Source organism: Platichthys flesus, chromosome 6 (assembly GCF_949316205.1).
Source record: "Platichthys flesus chromosome 6, fPlaFle2.1, whole genome shotgun sequence".
Lineage (NCBI taxonomy): Eukaryota > Metazoa > Chordata > Actinopteri > Pleuronectiformes > Pleuronectidae > Platichthys > Platichthys flesus.
Genome location: NC_084950.1, coordinates 26,249,266 through 26,273,859, shown reverse-complemented (window position 1 = coordinate 26,273,859; position 24,594 = coordinate 26,249,266). Strand labels below are relative to the sequence as shown.

At 39.5% G+C, this 24,594-nt stretch overlaps 1 protein-coding gene and 1 long non-coding RNA gene across 4 annotated transcripts; one reads left to right on the top strand and one right to left on the bottom strand.

Annotated features, from left to right (window-relative positions):
• The first annotated feature begins 1,202 nt into the window (after positions 1 to 1,202).
• On the top strand, positions 1,203 to 24,210 carry prmt7 (protein arginine methyltransferase 7). The gene is made up of 17 exons (XM_062389536.1): positions 1,203 to 1,452; positions 2,035 to 2,071; positions 2,226 to 2,375; positions 4,051 to 4,159; positions 15,805 to 15,917; positions 16,008 to 16,237; positions 16,342 to 16,522; positions 16,602 to 16,729; positions 17,378 to 17,522; positions 17,609 to 17,692; positions 17,785 to 17,832; positions 18,162 to 18,248; positions 18,770 to 18,931; positions 19,751 to 19,825; positions 21,608 to 21,768; positions 22,570 to 22,666; positions 23,574 to 24,210. Exons 1-17 carry the CDS (start codon positions 1,358 to 1,360, stop codon positions 23,730 to 23,732), a joined length of 2,061 nt encoding a protein of 686 aa, XP_062245520.1. The 5' UTR covers positions 1,203 to 1,357; the 3' UTR covers positions 23,733 to 24,210.
• Positions 5,489 to 15,700, bottom strand: LOC133955828 (uncharacterized). Of its 3 annotated transcripts, XR_009920906.1 has the most exons (6): positions 15,443 to 15,692; positions 15,185 to 15,313; positions 12,766 to 12,842; positions 11,739 to 11,931; positions 10,709 to 10,813; positions 5,489 to 5,781 (listed from the first exon to the last, which is right to left on the bottom strand). It is a non-coding gene; the product is annotated as an uncharacterized LOC133955828 (long non-coding RNA). The 3 variants fall into 3 exon arrangements; XR_009920907.1 differs by having other exon boundaries at positions 11,739 to 12,560; positions 15,185 to 15,700; XR_009920905.1 differs by having other exon boundaries at positions 15,185 to 15,692.
• Positions 24,211 to 24,594: the final 384 nt, after the last annotated feature.

Below are 24,594 nucleotides of genomic sequence, written 5' to 3'. Positions count from 1 at the left end.
GTCTCGAGCAGGATTGGTCAACTGAGCTACACACACACAGCCCCTGCGCTCCGCCACACAATCGCTCAGAGACACGGGCAGTGACTGAGACTTGATCTCTTCACCGTGAAACAGCCAGTTAGTGACTCTGTGGAACAGTGGAAACAGTGAAAACACAGAGCTTCTCTGGTCACATCTGCTCAGAGATCAGCGGCTTCATGATCAGAGCAGAGGCTGCAGGTGGTTTGTACCGAGCTGGAGTTTCTGTTTCCTCCTCCTCCTCTCGGCTCGCTCATTGTGCTCAGTACAACACGAGACGTGTCGCTCACAGTCAGGACTACTGACACCTAAATCATCCCAATAAAAAATAACCTTAACTAACCCTCTGAACTTGAACTAGTTCATTTTAAGTGTGAACTGGCTCAACGCTGAAAACAGCTACTGGACACCAGCATTGAAAGGCAGAAGTAGTAGGGCTGGATCATTACACTCCTGTGACCAATCCTGCATGAGACTGCGGTTAGGCCCGCCTTTCTCATTAGCATAAGGACACTGCAAATGCAAAGGAAATGTATCAGGGAAAAAATAAATGTTAAAATATATTTAAGACATTTCTTTTGACATTTCTTTTGGTATTAACATATTTATTTATTTATTTCTGTATTTATTTATTTATTTCCATTTTTATTTATTCATTTATTTATATATTTCTGTATTTATTTATACATTTATTTATTTATTTATTTTTACTTATGTCATGTATGGTCCTCCATAACTGTCAGGGTTAAAGTGACGGAGCGATCTGGAGTCATCATCGGTCATCATCAAATAATAACTAAAAATACATGTGATTATCAGTTTTAGTGAAGAGGAACAGAAACAAGCATACACACACACCCACACACCAACACTAACACACGCGAACACAAACACACACAAGCACAGACTCGCACGACAGACCCTGTAGTCAGTATCTCATAATTATGAGATATTAAGTCATAATTATGAGATACTAAGTCATAATAATGAGATACTATCTCATAATAATGAGATGCTAAGTCATAATTATGAGATACCAACAAAAAAATCTTCATCAATGTGGCGGAAATGGGCTTTCATAGAAAGTTGTAAGAATTGAACAGTCGTTCTGCTATACACTCCTCTCCAGCAGAGAGCGGCAACGAACCTCAAACGTTTTTACAAGCCCTTTAAACAACAGAAGAACTAGAAGAGTTTTCTGACGTCTGTGAGAAAAATGGCCGCTTCCATTTCAGCAACGCTTCTGTGAATCAGTGTATTTACCGACTTGTGTAGTATATACCTCCAGGAAACAGGCCTTTTATCTAACGTGTCACAACTCAGCGGAGCGTCCGAACAAATGAAGACCTTCTGCGGGAGAGCTAACCCGACCACCGGGGCTCTGGACTGGGTGGAGGAGAGTGAGGAGTACGACTTCCACCAGGAGATAGCCAGGTAGAGGAGAACTGATGCTAGAGCCAGTCATGGAGAACTCACGTTAAGTATGAAAACACAGAGAAGAGTTGGAGTTTGTGCTGAAGCAGCAGTATTGGTACTTTCACAGTTCATGTTCACACAGTGGCGGATCTAGGGTGTTTTTAAAGCAGGGGTCTTAAAGGGGCCACCATTTACACTGAGGGGCCAATTATATGTCTAATACCCATCTCCAATTCCTGATTCAGGAGGGTGAACATTTAAGGCATTCCTTGTTTACTGTTAGTTCTGTAGCTAAGAGGAAAGCTACACGTCGATGAATGTGTTTTGATGTTCAAGTACATTGTTTACTCTAAAAAAAGCTTCAAAAGTTCAAATGTTGCAAATATAAACTAAAGGGTCCAAACAGAATTCAGCTGAAACCAGTGCCCCACTGCTGGATCCGGTCTCTGTTCGTGTGACATGTATCAGGACTTGGTCCAGTTCCCCAAAGACCTCAGTCACTCAGACTGATTTTAACTTGACTCTGATATTTGGTTTGTCTCTTAAATGTCTTTCTTTTAAGTTTCATTAGACACTGATTGCAGAGTGTTTATCTTTCAGGTCCTGTTACGCGGACATGCTGCATGATCACGACAGGGTACGTTTGGGAGAACATGTTATTTTTAACTTTATAAGATTTGAAAGTATTGTTAGGATGTAGACAAAACAACACTGACTGCACACTACAACAAGCAGTTACAACAAGCAGTCAGCCTTCCTAAAGCACAGCTGACGTCCTCACTCCCTTTCAGAATGAGAAGTACTACCAGGGGATCCGGGCGGCTGTGGCCAGGGTTAAGGCTCGTGGTGAGAAGGTCATCATCCTGGACATTGGGACAGGGACAGGTCTCCTGTCCATGATGGCCCTCACTGCTGGAGCTGACTTCTGCTATGCTGTAGAGGTACACATACTCCTCTTATACGTGCTTTAATGGATACTCTACTTTAGCATAGTCAAAAGCTTCTTCCTCATTTTGTGCCTCTTTGTCAGTCAAGGTCGTGGTTATCATGTCTTTGTCTGTCAGTCTTAAAATTTTCTGACCATTCTTCAATGCTATCACTAGGGAATGGAAGGCGAGAGGTTAATTATATTTCATGTTGGTACATAGTCAGTTGTTAACACTGAAACAACGAAAATGTCACCGGTCTCACAAAACATATTTTTGGCCATATAATTACAATATACAAGAATTATTTATTATTTTCAGCTAACTCAATCAATTTTCATCACACTCAATCACAATTTGTCTCAAAGGGTTTAACAAGCTGCGACATCCTCTTCCCTTAATCCTCGACAAGATTGAAGAAAAACTACCAACAAAAAACATTTTAACAGGTAAATAAGGTAGAAATTTCATGAGACCTACAAGTAAGAGATCCCTCTCCCAGGATGTTTTTTATCCAACTATTTTCATATAAAATCATAGTTGTGTTAAAAAAGGTGAGGTAAGGTTCCAATTCCATGAAACACATGCAGTGGAGCACCACTGTCCCAGGTAGAGACAGGCACTGAAGCAGTAAATACACACTGGGTATCAGAGATATGCTGCATGGAAATATCTATATCTCATTATTATGACTTAGTATCTCATCATTATGACTTAGCATCTCATCATGAACAGTAGTGAATTAGATGCTGTCTGTAACAGATCATGTCAACAACATATTTACAACATTAGAAAAGACAGTGTCTAACATGAAGGGACCGGTCTATCAATGTTTAAAATATTTATACATAATAGAATAACTAAGAGCTGGTTAAAGACGAACCTGAACCAGCTCAAACTATAAGCTATATCCAACAGAACGTTTTTTAGCCTACTCTTAAACATAGAGAGGCTTTCTGCCTCCCGAACTGAAGCTGGGAGATGATTCCACAGGAGAGTGGCTTGATAGCTGATGGCTATGGCTCCTGGTCCTACTCTTTAGGAGACTTTAGGGACAGCAAGTAAGCCTGACTTGTTGGAGCACAGTGCTCTAGTGGGGTGATATGGTACTATGAGCCCTTTAAGTTATAGTGGTGCCCTGTTAGCTGTTTCACCCTATTTCCACAGTTTTCTGTTTATTAAATGAAAAGATTTGTCTGCCTGACTGGCAGCTTTCATTCAATTAGAAAAAAAAAAAATCCTTCAACCAATTATGAGACACAACACATGTTAGAGTGGACTGTATGTTTGAATTTATGAATGGATAAATAGATGCAAAGTCACTTAACACCAATGTGCAGGCTCATTGCCTGTGTTGGTGCAAAACACCACTTTTCCCAGTATCTTTGTTCTGTAGCATGCCACTCATACTGAAATCATTCTCTTGGGTAATATCCATTATTTAAAATGATTTTGTGATTAAGTTAACAGTTTTTTTTAACTATTTGAAACTAAAATAGATGGCTTCACGTATTTAAAATGATACAAAACATTTAAGCAGCTGGAATCAGGGAATGTCCAGCAGCTTTGCTGGATAAATAATTTGTATTTATCAACTATCAAAACTGGGCCAATTGAGCAACCAACTTATCATCCTAGCCCTCAGCAGTTGGAGTTTCAGGTGTCGTCTCTGTTTCCTTTGTGGCTGCAGGTTTTTAAGCCCATGGCTAAAGCTGCTCAGTGCATCGTGGAGAAGAACGGCTTCTCTGACCGGATCAAGATAATCAACAAACACTCTACTGATGTCACTGTGGGGCCTGGTCAGAAAAAACACACACACACACACACACACACACACACACACACACACACACACACACACACACACACACACACACACACACACACACACACACACACACACACACACACACACACACACACACACACACACACACACACACACACACACACACACACACACACACACACACACACACACACACACACACACACACACACACACACACACACACACACACACACACACACACACACACACACACACACACACACACACACACACACACACACACACACACACACACACACACACACACACACACACACACACACACACACACACACACACACACACACACACACACACACACACACACACACACACACACACACACACACACACACACACACACACACACACACACACACACACACACACACACACACACACACACACACACACACACACACACACACACACACACACACACACACACACACACACACACACACACACACACACACACACACACACACACACACACACACACACACACACACACACACACACACACACACACACACACACACACACACACACACACACACACACACACACACACACACACACACACACACACACACACACACACACACACACACACACACACACACACACACACACACACATACATACATACATACATACATACATACATACATACATACATACATACATACATACTGGTTTCCATGGTTTGCGGGGCGTGCACTTTTTATCATAACCTGTGGGGACCACCCTTTCTAGAGGTTGTGGAAGTATGAAAAAAATCAGGGACACTAAGAAAAAATCAGTTAGTACATACACACCTTAAAATATCTAAATTCATGAAGTAGTGTTTTGACTGTGCAAAATGGGGACCTTAGAAAAAACGGGTAGGTATGGCTGATGGGGACCTCATTTACATATCATTTGCATGACTCACACAACTTGTTATAAGACTAATGGGGACCATGCTTCAAAAAGCATTTTTATATACATTATCACTGATACCGTAAGTCCTTCCATTATTACATTTGTTAGAGCTGTTTGTTTAAAACTAATAAAGTCTAGCAAAAAAGAACAAAAGTTGTTGATAGAAAATGTAGAGATATAACATGATACCTGTAAATGGTGATAGGGATGCAAAGCATCACTTGTACAGAAAATCTTGCTGTTCATGAACTACGCCTTACAATGAAGCAGAATTTGATAGGACTATTAGTGTAATGTGGTTGAAGTGAATATAAACTTATCAAACAGTGACGGGCTATCTATATCCCTACAAAGAATAATTCTTATTCAGTCAAATTTGTAAGATATTTTTAATTTCAGACAACCACATAGCAACCGCTTACTGGTGGTAATCTTCCCATTATTTACTTAATTTCCTCTTGTTGGCTGTAATGCGGTTATATATGTAGAATTTCACATTCTGCCAGCTCCGGTCCTTAAGAGCTTCTGGATCAGCCCTTAAACACTTCTCACAGTCAAACTTTGCTGGAGCAATACAAGATGTGATGAATCGATTCATGTGCCTTTCCACTGCCTTCACGTCTGTCTCCTTCCAGGGTGTTTTCTTCTTTTGGGCAGTTGTACCTTTAAGTGGTCGGAAAAACACATTTGTAAATACAAGGACTCCAAAGTGTGTAAGAGTTATAATCCAAAGTTACAAGTTCTATAAAGTATAAACTAACTTCTACAGTATAAGAAAACTAAAATATACAATTAGTCTGCCAAGAAAACACTGATATGTGCATTCTGACTGAAATTGTCAGTGGGAAAGAGGATTTTGATGCCATTTTCTTATAAGCTGAACATGCTGTGTTATAATAACAAATAAACTGTTCATTCTGATCAATGACATGGACTCACATTCACTGACATAAATTTCTCAAAATTGTCATGAAGAAAAAACTGTATTTATAAAATGTTGGATCTGTTGGATAAATAAATACAATGTACTGATTCACTCATTAATCTAACTAACTATGGAATTGTGAGGACGTAGGTCAGGTGTTTGGTATAGGGACTAGTTGTTGTTTGTATGTTTATACTATTAAAACTGTAACTGTTATGAGTCCTACTTTAAGCACCTAATAGACTCTAGAATCAGCCAAACAACCCTTTATCTGATTATTGCAGGCATGAATATACAGATAAAACTACATTAAATGGGGGCAGCAACAGTTATGCGGCAAAGGTCTGAAATGACAAAGTATTGGTGGCAACATCTTAAGTTGGCAACACTGACAACAGTCTCTGATCTGGCCTTTTTTTTATGACTGCTATCTAACGATGTCCTTTATAGTCTGACTTGACCGGGGTTCTTCTACTGCTCTGGGGGCTTCAGGTGTAATGTTTTGACCATCCAAAATCATGTTGTCTGGTGTTGTATAATCGCAGACAGTGGGGCCCATTGAGCTATCAGGATCATTAAGAGGCAGAAAAGTGTTCTTAAAGTTTAGTTGAACTGAAGCATCACTGTCACTGTCACTTTCGGAGATGGTATCTGGTACGTGATCATCTGCACTCTCTCATGACGAATCAAATAGTTCAGAATCTTCCAGATCTGTGTCTTTCATCTAAAAAAATTAATGAAAAGATTATAATTATGTAGAGCTGTAACAGGTAGATGAGAAATTATTCTTTGTGCTGTTTTGCAAGTTTTGTGTCATAATTTGATTATTTTAGCAGTTTATATTATAATAAGCAGAATATTTTGACTGTTCTGAAAAAAAAAAGACTATCGAATTGCAGCAACTTGAAAAATTGAAGTGCAACTGAAAGTTATTGTAGGCCGTCTTAATTTTGGTACAAAAGTCTCAGTTTCATTTTTTGAAGTCTATAATCTGAAAATAAAGGCACATATGCAATAAATAATTTAGTAAAAGTGCATATAAGAATTTTTGAGATCAAGTTATGTCTGCTCTGCTAAACTAATTCTGAATTCACAATCTAGAAAAAACATGTTTCACACATTTTAGACACACCATTAGAGTTCATCGTGGGGACCAGTTTTATCTAACTTTTCAAAAACAGTTACTACTTGCACACTGTCAGAAGGTGTGTTGTGGGGACCACGTGAATACAAAATGTAGAGTGATAGTTTATCAAGAAAAAAAATACTGTGAAGTTTGAAATCGACCATGAATATACCTCTACCACTAACCTTCAAGATGCCATACTTGAAATGTCATTGTATACCAATTTACATAATTTCTGACCAGTAAAGCTATTTCTCATTCACACAACTTAACACATGCTTTGTGGGGACATTTTACACACAACATTATAGTTCATTGTGGGGACCAGTTTTATCTAACTTTTCAAAAACAGTTACTACTTGCACACTGTCAGAAGGTGTGTTGTGGGGACCACGTGAATACAAAATGTAGTGTGATAATTTATCAAGAAAGAAAATACTGTGAAGTTTGAAATCGACCATGAATATACCTCTACCACTAACCTTCAAGATGCCATACTTGAAATGTCATTGTATAACCAATTTACATAACTTCTGACCAGTAAAGCTATTTCTCATTCACACAACTTAACACATGCTTTGTGGGGACATTTTACACACAACATTATAGTTCATTGTGGGGACCAGTTTTATCTAACTTTTCAAAAACAGTTACTACTTGCACACTGTCAGAAGGTGTGTTGTGGGGACCACGTGAATACAAAATGTAGTGTGATAATTTATCAAGAAAGAAAATACTGTGAAGTTTGAAATCAACCATGAATATACCTCTACCACTAACCTTCAAGATGCCATACTTGAAATGTCATTGTATAACCAATTTACATAACTACTGACCAGTAAAGCTATTTCTCATTCACACAACTTAACACATGCTTTGTGGGGACATTTTACACACAACATTATAGTTCATTGTGGGGACCAGTTTTATCTAACTTTTCAAAAACAGTTTCTTCTTCTAACCAGCGAAGCTCTTTCTCATTCACACAACTTAACACATGCTTTGTGGGGACATTTTACACACAACATTATAGTTCATTGTGGGGACCAGTTTTATCTAACTTTTCAAAAACAGTTACTACTTGCACACTGTCAGAAGGTGTGTTGTGGGGACCACGTGAATACAAAATGTAGTGTGATAATTTATCAAGAAAGAAAATACTGTGAAGTTTGAAATCGACCATGAATATACCTCTACCACTAACCTTCAAGATGCCATACTTGAAATGTCATTGTATAACCAATTTACATAACTTCTGACCAGTAAAGCTATTTCTCATTCACACAAATTAACACATGCTTTGTGGGGACATTTTACACACAACATCATAGTTCATTGTGGGGACCAGTTTTATCTAACTTTTCAAAAACAGTTTCTTCTTCTAACCAGCGAAGCTCTTTCTCGTTCACACAACTTAACACATGCTTTGTGGGGACATTTTACACACAACATTATAGTTCATTGTGGGGACCAGTTTTATCTAACTTTTCAAAAACAGTTACTACTTGCACACTGTCAGAAGGTGTGTTGTGGGGACCACGTGAATACAAAATGTAGTGTGATAATTTATCAAGAAAGAAAATACTGTGAAGTTTGAAATCGACCATGAATATACCTCTACCACTAACCTTCAAGATGCCATACTTGAAATGTCATTGTATAACCAATTTACATAACTTCTGACCAGTAAAGCTATTTCTCATTCACACAACTTAACACATGCTTTGTGGGGACATTTTACACACAACATTATAGTTCATTGTGGGGACCAGTTTTATCTAACTTTTCAAAAACAGTTTCTTCTTCTAACCAGCAAAGCTCTTTCTCATTCACACAACTTAACACATGCTTTGTGGGGACATTTTACACACAACATTATAGTTCATTGTGGGGACCAGTTTTATCTAACTTTTCAAAAACAGTTACTACTTGCACACTGTCAGAAGGTAAGTTGTGGGGACCACGTGAATACAAAATGTAGTGTGATAATTTATCAAGAAAGAAAATACTGTGAAGTTTGAAATCGACCATGAATATACCTCTACCACTAACCTTCAAGATGCCATACTTGAAATGTCATTGTATAACCAATTTACATAACTTCTGACCAGTAAAGCTATTTCTCATTCACACAACTTAACACATGCTTTGTGGGGACATTTTACACACAACATTATAGTTCATTGTGGGGACCAGTTTTATCTAACTTTTCAAAAACAGTTACTACTTGCACACTGTCAGAAGGTGTGTTGTGGGGACCACGTGAATACAAAATGTAGTGTGATAATTTATCAAGAAAGAAAATACTGTGAAGTTTGAAATCGACCATGAATATACCTCTACCACTAACCTTCAAGATGCCATACTTGAAATGTCATTGTATAACCAATTTACATAACTTCTGACCAGTAAAGCTATTTCTCATTCACACAACTTAACACATGCTTTGTGGGGACATTTTACACACAACATTATAGTTCATTGTGGGGACCAGTTTTATCTAACTTTTCAAAAACAGTTTCTTCTTCTAACCAGCAAAGCTCTTTCTCATTCACACAACTTAACACATGCTTTGTGGGGACATTTTACACACAACATTATAGTTCATTGTGGGGACCAGTTTTATCTAACTTTTCAAAAACAGTTACTACTTGCACACTGTCAGAAGGTGTGTTGTGGGGACCACGTGAATACAAAATGTAGTGTGATAATTTATCAAGAAAGAAAATACTGTGAAGTTTGAAATCGACCATGAATATACCTCTACCACTAACCTTCAAGATGCCATACTTGAAATGTCATTGTATAACCAATTTACATAACTTCTGACCAGTAAAGCTATTTCTCATTCACACAACTTAACACATGCTTTGTGGGGACATTTTACACACAACATTATAGTTCATTGTGGGGACCAGTTTTATCTAACTTTTCAAAAACAGTTACTACTTGCACACTGTCAGAAGGTGTGTTGTGGGGACCACGTGACTCCAAAATGTAGAGTGAGAATTTATCAAGAAAGAAAATACTGTGAAGTTTGAAATCGACCATGAATATACCTCTACCACTAACCTTCAAGATGCCATACTTGAAATGTCATTGTTTACCAATTTGCATAACTTCTGTACGGTAAAGTTATTTCTCATTCACACAACTTAACACATGCTTTGTGGGGACATTTTGCACACTACATTATAGTTCATTGTGGGGACCAGTTTTATCTAACTTTTCAAAAACAGTTACTACTTGCACACTGTCAGAAGGTGTGTTGTGGGGACCACGTGACTCCAAAATGTAGAGTGAGAATTTATCAAGAAAGAAAATACTGTGAAGTTTGAAATCGACCATGAATATACCTCTACCACTAACCTTCAAGATGCCATACTTGAAATGTCATTGTTTTGTGGGGACATTTTACACAAAACATTGCATTTCCTTGTGTGTACAAGTTTTACCTAATTGTTCACACACAGTTTCTACACAAACTCGGAACAAAGAGTGATCATATAATGATAAAACAGTGATGGACATGAATTTACCTCTTCAGGTGGTGTCTTTGGCCCAAAGGCACAAGCCATCAGACTCTCTGAGTGGACAGGATCTGAATCATCCTCCTCCATGGTGTTAACAGTGATGCTGGTCGTCTGTAAACAAAAGTAAAACGTTCCCAAGATTTACTTATATTATATTCTAATATTTCTATTCAGATAAAGTTTTGAGATTACATCCATGTCATAAGCAGGACTGGATACATTTGGCAAATGACCCTGATTCTTTAACATATAAAGTGATAGCATTTCAATGCTTTTTAATTATGCCCAAACCCATTACCCTAACACTACCCCTTGTTTTCGAGGGTATTCGTTCCCCTTGAAACAGAGGTTGAAATCTTCCCCATCTAATTGGGACAGCCCTCCAAGAGCTGTTACATAACCAGTGGTCATCGCAAAAACCTGCAACGACATCAGTAGTCTTTGATGTAAACACAAGCGACAAAAGGTTTTGCTGGGTATGTCATTGTAAAAACATTATTGAGATCTCTAATAAACCAATGCTATTGTTTGCATTCACTAAAGTGACAAACCTATACTATCCTAATATCATCTATGCTAATGCAGGTGAATCAATGACTTTTCCATTCATCCAATGGAAGTTGAAAAGTTTGGACACTCTGCACTATTTCACATATAAATCAAAATCAGAGCTTCAGGCTGCTTGCAGAGGTTTGTAGACAACCCTGCTAGGATGCAGTGTTAATAGAGGATCATTCAGTTCAGTAACATAATATCTATAATGATCTAAACTGACCTTCAATAGCTTCTTAAAACTTTTGTAAATTAGATTCCTGTTTGTTATTTCATGTTCCTGTTATTTTCACTACACTAAGTGGTCGCTCATACATAGCAGCTTAAAGCAGGTTGTGATAGGCAATCCTGGTATTTTTTGTATATGTAACGTGTACATGGTTATAACAATATTAATACAGCCAAATTAGGTCCACATATTTCTCATTCTACTATTTGTTGTGATACTTGACTCATTGTATTTGCTGTGTTCTGTGCTACATACCTGTGTTTGCCATGGGCAGTCTTCACCTCTATAGTTATAGGCGATTTCTTCTCCTTCTTTGATGTCATCCAGGGCAAATAAACAAAGGTGGGGTTCTCCATTAACACCAATTTTTTTCATTTTGGAGTAAGGACGTCTGTGTTCATCATTAACTTGTCACCCAATTGAGCCATCTTCTCTGAAGGCATCAATACTTGAGAAATTGGAAAAATTGAAAAAGAAAAAATACAAATGTCACAATATATCACAATAAAACCAGAGCCCCACTTAGTATAACTTAAAATAGTATATGGAGTGTAGTTTAGGAATTCTTAAGTTCACTTGAAGGCAAACATGAATGCAGCACATCAGGGGTGGTAAAGTTTTCTCCTTCTCTGGGATTCTGCATCACTTATTATATCCTTAAAATGCAGATGCAGATTAAGATGCATTTATTAGTCCCAAACACATGCACAGACATGCAAAGGCACACTCATGCAGGTAGGGAAATTTAATCTCTGCTTTTGACCCATCTGGTGCAGGATACACAGAGCAGTGAGCGACCATGTACGGCGCTCGGGGAGCAGATGTTGGGGGAGTAAGGTGCCTTGCTCAGGGGCACTAGACAGGGTAGGGAAACTCTTGGATTTTTGGACAGATCAATCCAGGTTCATCTTTTGTTGTTTCTCCGTGGAGTCGAACCAAAGACGAACCAGAGACGAACCAGAGACCTTCTCTGCCCATAGTCCAAGTTTCTGCCGATAGACCACCGCCTCTAGACCTCCCCCCTATATATAACAAAGTCTCCTTTGCAAATTGTACCCTTTGCAAATATACCACATCCTGCAAACAATAAAAACATTTTCAATAAAACAGGAGGATCCATTAATTCTATTCCTTGACAATGAGTTTATGCTAATATATACTACAAAACAAACCAAAACTGACCACTGCAGCATTCTAGTCCCTATTAAATGTACTCTGGAGCTTTTCTTTTGATTTTAAATGATAATTATTTATTGATTATTTACAGCAGATACCACCTTACCTTTTGCTGCATAAATATACTGGACCTCTAATTTGCAGATGTGTATCATGTTGAATTGCTGATCCGTGGTGGCATTTCTGAAGGAAAAGATTAAAACAAATGAGTTAACTTTAAAATAATTGTTTGATTTGTTTGCTTAGTAAGATTTTGTGGTACTACAAATTGTTGTTGTTGCCTAAAACCTCATGAGGATTGTTTTTCTTGCAAAATTCAACTACAGAAACATTCTCCTTCACTCTCTGTCATGAGTAACGTTCCTGCCTACAGGATGATGCATACTCCTGTGCGTTGTTGCATAAACTATACACATCTACAAACATATATGCACCGTATATCTGTCTTGTGCATGTGTGAAAGCTAAACCGGGTCAAATCTAAAGCCAATTCTTTAGATTTTACCTGCAGGTCATGCCTGAAAACACCTTAAATGAGAGATGATTATGTCTGAATAATTATGAAGGAGTTTGGCTTTCACATATAAAGAACACAGCAGGAGAATTCAGACAGGAGGAGGCGCCTGGGTAGAGCAAGCCAGAGGCATGACATGATGATAAATTCAGTATCAGAGAGCATAGTATTTTATTTTACAGCACATCAAAGATGATGGCAAAAGAATGTAATTGTATTTAGTTTTGCATTTACACCAATGTTACAAGCATTTGAATATGTCCTCATTATCAACAAAGAGTCAACAGGGAGATTTTTCATGCTGAGATATTTTTATTATCCCAGTCTCACGTGTGTGAGCTGTTAAAAACACTATGAATTTGCCTACTCGCCGGCTCTTAATCCTCCGGATAATCTCCTACTGTATTTTCTCAATGGCTTATTCGGACAATCTGCAGAGTTTTTACTGGGGGGGTGACAGAAGAAACTCTGGATTATCTGGAGCGTTTGCGTTTTTACAAACTGCCCCTATCTGGATAGTCTCTTGGTATCATCCAGATTGCAGTGCATGTTTAAAAGCAACTTAAAGAGAGTAAAGTAAGAAGGAAAACAAAGCAGCAGCTATTTTCTGTTGTGATTTTATACGGGAAATAGATGCATCACTATTTAACTTCATTTAAATTCAACAAATGTGGTGTTATTCCCACATAATAACTGGTAGTGTTGAGACCTTTTCTCTTATCTACCAGGGCAACACAGAACAGAAGTGGGTTAAATGAAAACCATGAAAGAATTATCCATAGACTATTCAATATTATTAAGATTAAGATTAAGATGCATTTATTTGTCTCAAACACATGCACAGACATGCAAAGGCACACTCATGAAGGAAGGGAAATTTAATCTCTGCTTTTGACCCATCTGGTGCAGGACACACAGAGTAGTGAGCGACCATGTACGGTGCTCGGGGAGCAGATGTTGGGGGAGTAAGGTGCCTTGCTCAGGGGCACTAGACAGGGCAGGGAGACTCTTGGATTTTTGGACAGATCAATCCAGGTTCGTCTTTGGTTGTCTCTCTGTGGAGTCGAACCAGAGACGAACCAGAGACCTTCTCTGCCCATAGTCCAAGTTTCTAACACTAGACCACCGCCTTATGAATACAAATACACCTTTCAATTACATTGACCTCATCACACAAGAACTTCTCTCTCCCCTGCTTTAGCTGTACAAACACTTTAACTTTCTATCTGCAAAAAAAGTAATATTCACAGTAAAATTTCTCAGCTTTTACCTGTTTATTTGCCTGACGTTAATAACCTACTGCTCTACTTTTCTATTCTAGACATTGTATCATATTAGTGACTTGTCATTTGTGATTGTAGCTAATTTAACTTAACTGCAGGTTTTAGATTTAATCTTCTATCATTTAATTCCAGATTTATGCCTCTGACCATGTTTCTTTAATAACCTGCTCTGCCTCTTCCACATGAACCTGCCCATGTTAAATAAGAAAATAAGTTAAAAGGGCCGGTTCATAACCAGCTTCCAAATAGAGGTTATCCAGAGCAGCCAGGTTACACTTCCTCTGTTGTTTAAAATTTAAAAACCCTCAGCGGAAGCTACAGTCAGACTTAAATTATTCTGTATAATGGTACTGTGTAAAATGAGAACAGCTGTAATTTGAATTGTCTGACTATAGTCAAAACCTGTGCTCTATAATGTTCTCTATTAATTAACTTAAACATACTAAATATAGCATAACAGGGCTTATATTGATCTTAAGTTCATCATAACAAAATGAGACTCAAAACTCAGAAGTGCTTGACTTGATTGTCTCCTTCAGTTTACATAAACTCCTACACATATGCATCATGCATGCAAGTAGTAATAGAAATGCAGTAAAACATTTGAGGTCTTACACTTAGCCTTTGTAGCTAATCAGAGCTATTAATCATGCTAGCTAGGTACAAGTAATACATGCAATTTGAGGATTCAACACTGCTTATAATTATTTAAGATACAACTGTGCTTACCTTATGCTTTACTTTTGCTCCTCTGCACATGTTCTTATCTTCTTAGCTAGTTTCTCCAGCAAATAATCTTCTTTTACTGTTGATAGCTACCTCTTGATGCTGAAAATGTCCTCGCTGCTTGAATCATTCCTAATGGGGACAAGGAAGTGGGTGGCACCCAACCATATTTGGAAGATGTGTGTGTGTGAAGCAGTGGGTGCAGTACTAACTAGAAACAGTAGGGCCACCAATGAGCAATGCTCACACACTCACACTCACCAAAAAACATGTCGTATGGGCCAATGCTTAAAACTTCACGGGCACCTTCAGAGTAGCTCTAGTAGTCATTTAAAAGGGTTATCCTCATGGGGACCGGGATTTTGGTCCCCAAAGCGCAACCGGTCCCCATGACGTGACTGTGTAAACAGTCAACGGTCCCCATCGCGTGATGATTACCAGAACACACACACACACACACACACACACACACACACACACACACACACACACACACACACACACACACACACACACACACACACACTGAATATTGTAATGTGCTTGTGTCTCTGTAGTTGATACTTGTCAGAAGGAATTTTGTCTACATTCTCATGAGGTTTTGTATTTGTTATTTATTACAGATGGGGATATGCAGATGAAGGCCAACGTCCTAATAACAGAGCTGTTTGATACAGAGCTCATAGGTGAAGGAGCTCTGCCCAGCTATGAACATGCTCATCAAAACCTTGTCAAGGTGTGTATGTTTTCAGTTGTATCTTTCTATGTTACCATGAGCCAAAAGAGTAAAATTCACCAACAGTGTTTGTGTCCCTCCAACCTGCAGGAGGGTTGCGAGGCTGTTCCTCATCGGGCCACCGTCTACGCTCAGCTGGTGGAGTCAGAGCTGCTGTGGAGCTGGGCTCAGATGCAGCCTGTGGAGGTGAAAGGGGCCCGTCTGGTCCCGCCGCCCGCTGTGGGCCGCTGTGCCGGAGCCCATTCGGTGTGTGACATCCAGCTGAGCCAGGTATCCCCAAACAGCTTCACCCCGCTGGGCCCTCTCTGCACCATGTTCAGGTATGAAAAGGAGAAAGATGACAAATGTTTGACACCGTTTTCTTTCAACATTTTCATCAAATCTTACTTCCCCCTCCCCCTGCATACCATCTTTTCCCCTTCAGTGTGGATTTCAGTAAGCCTGTGAGCAGTGCCCTCCAGTCCCACTCCTCCCAGTTTGTGGCTCAGTCTGGTGGTCGAGCGCAGGTGGTCCTGTCCTGGTGGGACCTTGACATGGATCCCAGTGGAAGCATCGTGTGCACCATGGCGCCCAGCTGGACATACACACAGCCAAAGATGGCTCCGGTGAGTTACAGGACATAAGGTTATGATGCGGTGATTCAGGCACTCATCACCACTTTGTTATTGCTCTGATGTGTTTTAGTGGCGGGACCACTGGATGCAGAGTGTGTACTTCCTGCCTGTGGAGAGGGGGGTGACGGAAGGAGAGGAGCTCAGTCTGACTGTCTGCCATGATGACTACAGTCTCTGGTACAGTCTGCAGTCTCCCAGGTGAAACCGCTCAGATACAACGTACTGTATATTTCCTGCTCTGCTGTAGAAATTAACATTCTGTGCCTCCTGCTTCACTGAATAGTGGCACATTAATGCTTGCAAGAGCATCAGTTAATCACCAAATATTCTCACCACAAACTCCTCCTATTGGCTGTTGTGGGGCTTACAGTGGTATCACACAGTCTCCAGTACCTGTCCAGCTTTCATTGAATGAATTACAGATACATGGTAAATGCTCTGTATTTATATAGCACATTCCAATCAAAGTGCTTTACTGTACAGTTTTTTTGTCATTCATCCATTCACACAAACATTTATATAGTGCATCTATGGGCAGCACCTTTTCTATGCAATTTGGGGTTCAGTATCTCGTCCAAGAACACTACCAAGACTGGGATCGAACTGCAGACCTTCTGATTAGAGGACAAGCTGCTCTACTCCCTGAGCCAAAACCATAATTTGTATTTCTACACTAATCCAGCCTAACATTTACCACAGGCATGATCGCTTGATCACGATTGGACCAAAAATAATCATGTGCCGTTAGAAGACTAAATATACATGTTTCGATAGAAATTAATGTTAAAGCAGATGACAGAAAATGACTGTCCCTCTAAATGACTATCTGTATATTCACGTTCTCAGCCAACAGACTCCAGAGTCACAGACTAAAGCTCTTTCGTCTCGGCCATGTTGTACCTGCCAGGCTCACCTAGTATGGACTAGGCCTCGGTTTGGTGAACTAAACGACAGAAGGCGTACAGAGAGCTACGTCAGTGCACTGCGCAGTGTAAGTCAGTGCACCAGAGTCCAGACAGTTTGTTAATGAATTAATGGATACGCCTGTTGACATGTTTCTGTCTGTGCCACCTGCAGGTTCTGAGAGAGGACAGCCTGTGTCTCAGTGTCAGTGATGGAAGTCTGCTTCCTGTGTTTGCTCACATTCTTGGAGCCAAAAAGGTACTCTGTTTGAGCAAGTGAACCTTTACTGCACCTTCTCCAATCAGACTCTGTTAATGCCTGTTCTTTGTATTCATTCTGCCTCTGCTTAGGTCTTTGGTTTGGAAAACTCCAGAATGTCCAAACAGGTTATCGAGCAGGTAAATGACAACTCTTATTGTACTTAAACTTTAGGTTGTGTAATTTCTTTTTTCAAACACTTTTTATTCGTCTCAATCGCCATCAATAAATAGTCTTCTGAAAGAAAAAGAAAAAAGGCTTTGGCCATCACAAGACTCAGTTTGTACCTGTCTGTCACTAACTGCCCTTCCTGCATATGTGCACCTGGCCGTGCTCTCACTGCACATGACTGTAGTCTTCAGCCAGAGAGATTCACTGCTGAAGCGGAGTTGAAAGCCTGAAGTTAGCCAGCGAGTCACAGAAAAGTAGTCTTCTAGCAGGTTAAGAAGTGCACCTTGTTTCTGTGCAGGTGCTGGAGGCCAACTCGATAAAAGGTGTTGAGCTGCTGGAGATGAGGCCTGACCAGCTGACCAGGAATGACATTGGAGGAGAACAGGTACTTGTGGAACAAGCCTCAAGTGAAATGATGTTTGTTGCTGGTTCTTTTCTGGTATTAACATTCAATGAACTCTGGTCTGCATCGTTGCTTTGTCACTGTACCAGCTTTGTACCAAAGCCACAGGCTGTAACAGTGAGTCAAAGAGAAGCCAGATATTAGACAGTAACGACATCACCAATCAATTTACTGATTAGTAAACTGCAGATGACAAACGGCATTTCGTGAAATCTGTAGAATACAATAGAAATTAAGGTAAAGACAATTTATCAACAATGTGTTATGTGAAATTTGTTTCTTGTAGAAATAAACCTTCTGACAATAATCACGTGGTTACCATTGCACTACATTTAGATGTTGTGTTTATTGCCTGTAGCCAAGAAAAATATTAAAGCTGCCTCAACTCTTTTTCATTTAATCAAATTCAACCAATTTCATAGCATAACAATAACCATATAAACTGTGTAGTTTTGTAACTGACCCAAACAGCAGATTGATCGAATTTATGCTGTCTCATACAGATCTCTGTCCTGATGGCTGAACCGTACTTTGGCACAAGCCTCCTACCCTGGCACTCGCTGTACTTCTGGTATTGTCGCACAGCCCTGGCAGGTCTCATGCAGCCCAACGCAACCATATTGCCTTCCTCTGCCACACTTCACATGGTTGCTGTGGAGTTCCAGGTGGGACAGAGGAGAATATTTTCATACATACAGATTTACGATTATCTCTATTATTGTGACAAAGAGGACACAATAGATCGTCCACCATAATTTTTACAGGATTTGTGTTAAGGGCTTGGTGTATCCTGGTCTTTCCTTTACACACTTTTTACAAATAAATACCAATTATATAACTACAGATCATTTTAAACCAAAGTCTACAAGTAATATAGTACACAAAGCAGTTCAAAGTAATGGTTAAAGAAAAGCAATCTTACATTTTTGTAAAAGCCATTTGGGAAAAGTGAGATTTGAGGTCAGGACCCCAACTGGCTGAGGCCTGCCGTCTTTGTTCTCCTGCTTAGACAGAGAAAATAGCTAACAGCTTCATCAGAAGATCTCAGGCTAAGAGCTGGTGAGGAGTGATTTGGAAAAGTAGCCAGGTCCAATCATTCAGTGATTTGAAATTCACCAGCAATACTAATAATCAATTCTAAAACACACAGACAGCCGGTGAGTGAATAATAAAATCGTAAAACCATAAAAGCATTTATCACATCTTTTTGAAGTTCATTAAAAGAAATGAATGATGTAATTCTAGAACAATTTCTCAAGTAAAAATAGGATAACAGAGTCTATCTATTCATGTGACACTCGAGAGTGATGTAGTGAGGTTAAAATCTAAAATTAACACAAAGGGACCCATGTGCTGAGGCCGAGAGATAAGAGCAGGCCCAGGCCCTGTGTTAAGGATTTCTGCTTTGGAGGTATTGTAGTGAATAAGAACATTTATTAAAGGTAATTCCCTGTTGAGAAACTTGTTTGTGCCATTCCTTTTAGGATTTGTGGAGGATTAGAGCACCTTGTGGAACCTGTGAGGGCTTTGACGTTACACCCATGGATGAAATGGTCCAGGTAACACTTCTGTCCTTCAGATGTTTGCTTAGCGTTCAGGTTGTACATCCACTAAAGTGAGTCCTTCTCTCGTACATGATACAATGCTTTGATCACGGTGGAGAAATGTATTACACTAAGAATAGAAAATACATGATAGAAGAGGGACAGGGAAATTTGAAAGTATACGCCTCTCTCTGGAGTGTGTGGGGATGATTACAGATGCTTGCTTAGAGGGGGTTTTATGGAAAAGGAACATCTTCAGTTTATTTTATCAGATGAGGTGTAGAGAGTGAGACACATATCAATATTCGCATAATTCAAAACTGCACTGCAGAAATATTTTTTGAGGTAACAGCATGATTCCAAAACACAAGAGAGTGACAACTGTAATACAATGAAATGAAGGAAAAAAGTATCCTTGTACCTTGCAGTCATTTGATGGTTTGAACATTGGACAGTAAAGTGTATGTGATATTTAGCTAAAGTTAAAGGATAATTCTTTTATTTTTTACGCTGGGCTCTATCATCTCTTATTTAAATAAGGGCCAACTGCGGCCTGCCATCCATTTTGAATTGGCCGCATAAAAAAAAAAAATGGCACTTAATTATAGCACTTTGTAGTTTTGCTTTATTTTTGAAGAAATTGTACTTTCTTGGTTCTTGTTCTGGGTTTGTACCCTCAGGGTTGAATGCACTTATTGTAAGTCGCTTTGGATAAAAGCGTCAGCTAAATTAAATGTAATGTAATTTAATGAAATGGACTATGGCCCACTGTATTGCACTTCTAAGTTTAGACACTATATGGCCACGCCCCCCTGTGTCTTGCTGTTCTGGGGGGGGGGCCAAGAACAGCAAAAATCAAGAAAGTACAATTTCTTCAAATAAGCAAAACTACAAAGTGCTATAAGTAAGTGCTTCAAAATTGTAAGTTTTAAAATTGTATTCAAGGTATAGTCGGTAGAGGTGTGTGTTTAGTTTGCAGCGGAAGATGTATAAACATCTTCTTAGGTGTGGGATTTCTTCTCTTATTCTAGTAAGAGTTACTCATCCCGCTCAAAGTAGTCACTGCAAACACAATGGTCTGCGGGCTGAAGTGTGCGTGAACAGAGGTGTCGTCCAAAGGTCGTCAGTGAAAGCTTCAAAAAGTGTGGCACATCATTTTGTTTCAGAAAGTTCACTTCACACTTCTGTCTTTGATGAAATCTTTTCCATTATTCCATCAAACACTAACATTAACAATCTGAACCTGTGGCAAAACGTATTTTAAGGTTCAGTGTGTATGATTTAGGTGAAAGGGAACTATTGGCAGAAATTGAATATAAAATAATCTTAGTGGTGTTCTCACTTGTGTGTGATCATCTAAATTGGAAGAATTGTTGTTTGTCTTTACCCTAGAATGGGCCCTTTATATTTAAATACTTGTATTTACATCGGGAGCAGGCCATCTCTACGGGGGCCACCATCTTTTTTACAGTAGTCCACACAGGACAAACTAAATACCTTTTTGAGTTTTTATGAAAACTTTCATGTTTGGAAGGGGAGGTGAGGTGAGGGGTATTCAGTCATGTCACTAAATTTTAGACGCTGAACCTTTTTAAGTGGGTATTTACTTTGAAGCAGCTGTTTGACAGCTACCAGTTATAGCATTCTCTTTCAATATTGGACTAATATTTATATCTCCATTCATTAGCCCGAAAAAAGTATAATACTTAATAAGTCTTAATTAGCTGTTTCAAGTCCCCCAGTTTCCACAAAAAAATCATTTTGTGAAAATATAACTAACCTCGTCTGTGCATCCAGCAATCCTTAGATTTCCGTGAGTCCCGCGAGGCAGAGCCCCATCCTCTGTGGGAGTACCCATGCCGGGCCCTGACCCAGTCCAAAGCCATCATGACCTTTGACTTCACACAGTGTGTCCCTCAGGAGCCAGTCAGCAGTCAGGGCTCACTGCCTTTCATAAGGTATACTTTCTTTCTACTATCATAATCACAAAAGTGGCTTTTGATCAGACCGTGACTGAATGTTGTTGCAGTGGGAGTTGAAGTCACTGCTCACAACTTGCCTCTCTGAACACTGAAGTCAGGCCACAGTCGCATCTCCCCTCTCATGAACAGTGGAGCACAGAGGAGTCCTTAACAGGCAAAGCATCAGACAACCTGATAAAAGTTAGTCAATAGCCAACCAGATATCTTGATTGTCTGGCATTATGCCATCAGTAATCACTATAAATAGATTCTGCTTGTGAATATGCAGATTTTGGTTGCCGCAGGTAAAGAGTCCATAGGGAGAGCATTAGAGGCAGAACACATTTAGCGAAACACATCTGCTTTCTGCTTTTTAATTTATCTATCATATACAGCTGTTAACAAAGAGAAGGCGAAATGTCGTCTGGACCCAAGAAGCCCTACAAAAAGTGGGATTGTAGAAACTAGTCAGACTGTAAACAATGAACTGGAATGGATGGCAGAGTCATGGAACGGATATCTGCTGTCTACACCAGAAGCTACAAAATATTGCCCATTGCCCCCAGAGGCTAATTTGTCATCAGGTGAGAACTGACGGATTCCAAGAATATGCAGGCAGTAGCTCAAAGTCAGAGCAAAGTAACCTTCGTATATACAAAAAAATATACAGTAAAAAGATAAGTATGGTTGAGACAGAACAGCAGCAACTTGTTCTGTGTTTGGCCCTGATGGACAGATTGACACAGTACAGTACTCAAACATTCTCAGTTGGTGACTGTGTTGAAATGTCTCTTCCAGGGGCGGTCGTTGCCATGGTATTGCATTGTGGATGGAATACCACCTTACCCATGACATCAGTGTCAGTGCAGGTTTGATTGGACCTATCAGTGAGCAGGTAACTTTTTCCCTGTTTCTTTCTTGAACAAATTGAGTATCTTGGTACCTGAGATTTTCTTATTTTAGTTTTTCCTATTGCTACATACAACATTGGCATTAATGGCTGTTTACTTACCAATATATAGGAACAAAATTGGGTCTCATTCACCAATATCTTCTTAAGAAGTTTTCTAAGAAAAGTCAATGTCAGATTCATGACACATTCCTAAACTGCAGTAGTGTTTACATCTGTGTTCTTATATTGATGAATACCATGTCTTCGTAAGTTGAAAGCACCTGTCAGTTTTTCCTAATTAGCATTGGTAAATGCCCTGACGGCTGCCAGAAGGACAGCAGTTTGATCTCCAGTCTTCCCCATCTGCATGCCGAAGTGTCCTACTCCTCCTGCTGTCACTGTTAGCTATTTCATAATCTACCTCCAGCCCAGCGCCTCCTTTTTCTTACTGAATCTGACCTAATCAACATTAGTTGTCATTGATCGTGGTCCTGCTGGTTGCTGACCATGGACTGTGATTGCAGCGGGACTGCTTGGCATGTCATGTTGGGGTTGTCCTTCGGGATGTCTACCCTCATCAAATGCTGCTAGAGACTTTGATTATTGATGATGTTCTCCTACACGTGGCATCTATTGCACTTCTGTCCGTCCTGGGAGAGGGATCCCTCACATGTGGCTCTCTCTGAGGTTTCTATGTATTTTTACCCTGTTAAAAGGGTTTTTAGTAGTTTTTCCTTACTCTTGCTGAGGGTTAGGGACAGAGGATGTCACACCCTGTTAAAGCCCTATGAGATGAATTGTAATTTGTGAATATGGGCTATACAAATAAAATCTGATTGATTGATTGACGCCAGATCAATTCGATGTCCTGACAGATCTAATGGTTTGATTGTCTTGCGTTTTCCTGCAGGGTGACTGTGAGTGGGCTCGACACAGGAAGCAGGGAGTGTATTTCTTCAGGCAACCATGGGAATGCTCAGATGACGCCAGAGTTGCAGTGTCTTACAGCTTCACCTTTGAACCCAGTTTAGGAGACATTAAGATGGACTTCAGCATCAAGGCTCTGTGATTAGGGACAGTCTACTGAAGAACAAACTGCTAACCCTCTGCTTTTCGACTTATGTCACTCTCTGCATTTTAGAGAGTGTTTTTTTTAGAGAGCATTTTAGGAAAAACTGTAATGTAACAATTACTATTTGTAACCCTGACCAGAACTCCGTGCTGTTAAGACTGTGGATGGAGGCTTTCCACCAAAGCCCAGAATGTTATCATTGGTGTTATTGATATGAATAGTATAAGTATAAATATAATTCATATATATAATAACCCATGTCAAGGGCTTTTCTTTAGGAGATTAAAAAAGTCTTTACCAACTCTAAAATACATCCATCATTAAAAGCTAATGGATATTCAGTCAGTGGCTTTGTTGAAGCACCATATCAGTGTCATTACAGCAAAATAAATTGTTAGAACTTGGAACAGAGTTGACAGAGTGTGATTACTGCCTCAAACCCAAATGTTGAATAAAGTTTTTTATTGGTTGTCTATTTTTGGTGTCTTAACTGGAGTTGACTCAAGCTAATGATAGATACCGTTCACAGTTCATTCACGTATCACTGTTGTCCCAACACTGATGAACTAATGTGCTGATATACACGCAGTATGTAATTTACTTCATGTTAAACTAGTCCACGGTTCTACAGGAAATCAAACCAATCATGAAGGTTGAAAAGTTTCTCAAGCTGTAATTCAGGAGGCTGCATTTGATGGTGCTGTAGAACTACATATTTCTATTTACATAAGAGTGGAGGGTAATAAAAAAACAGCACAACACTGCTCAATGCATCCTTCATAAGGATACAGCTGAATCCATCACTATTGTCGTGCAGCTGTGGTAATGACTGATTTGAACCTTCATGACAGAGGACCAA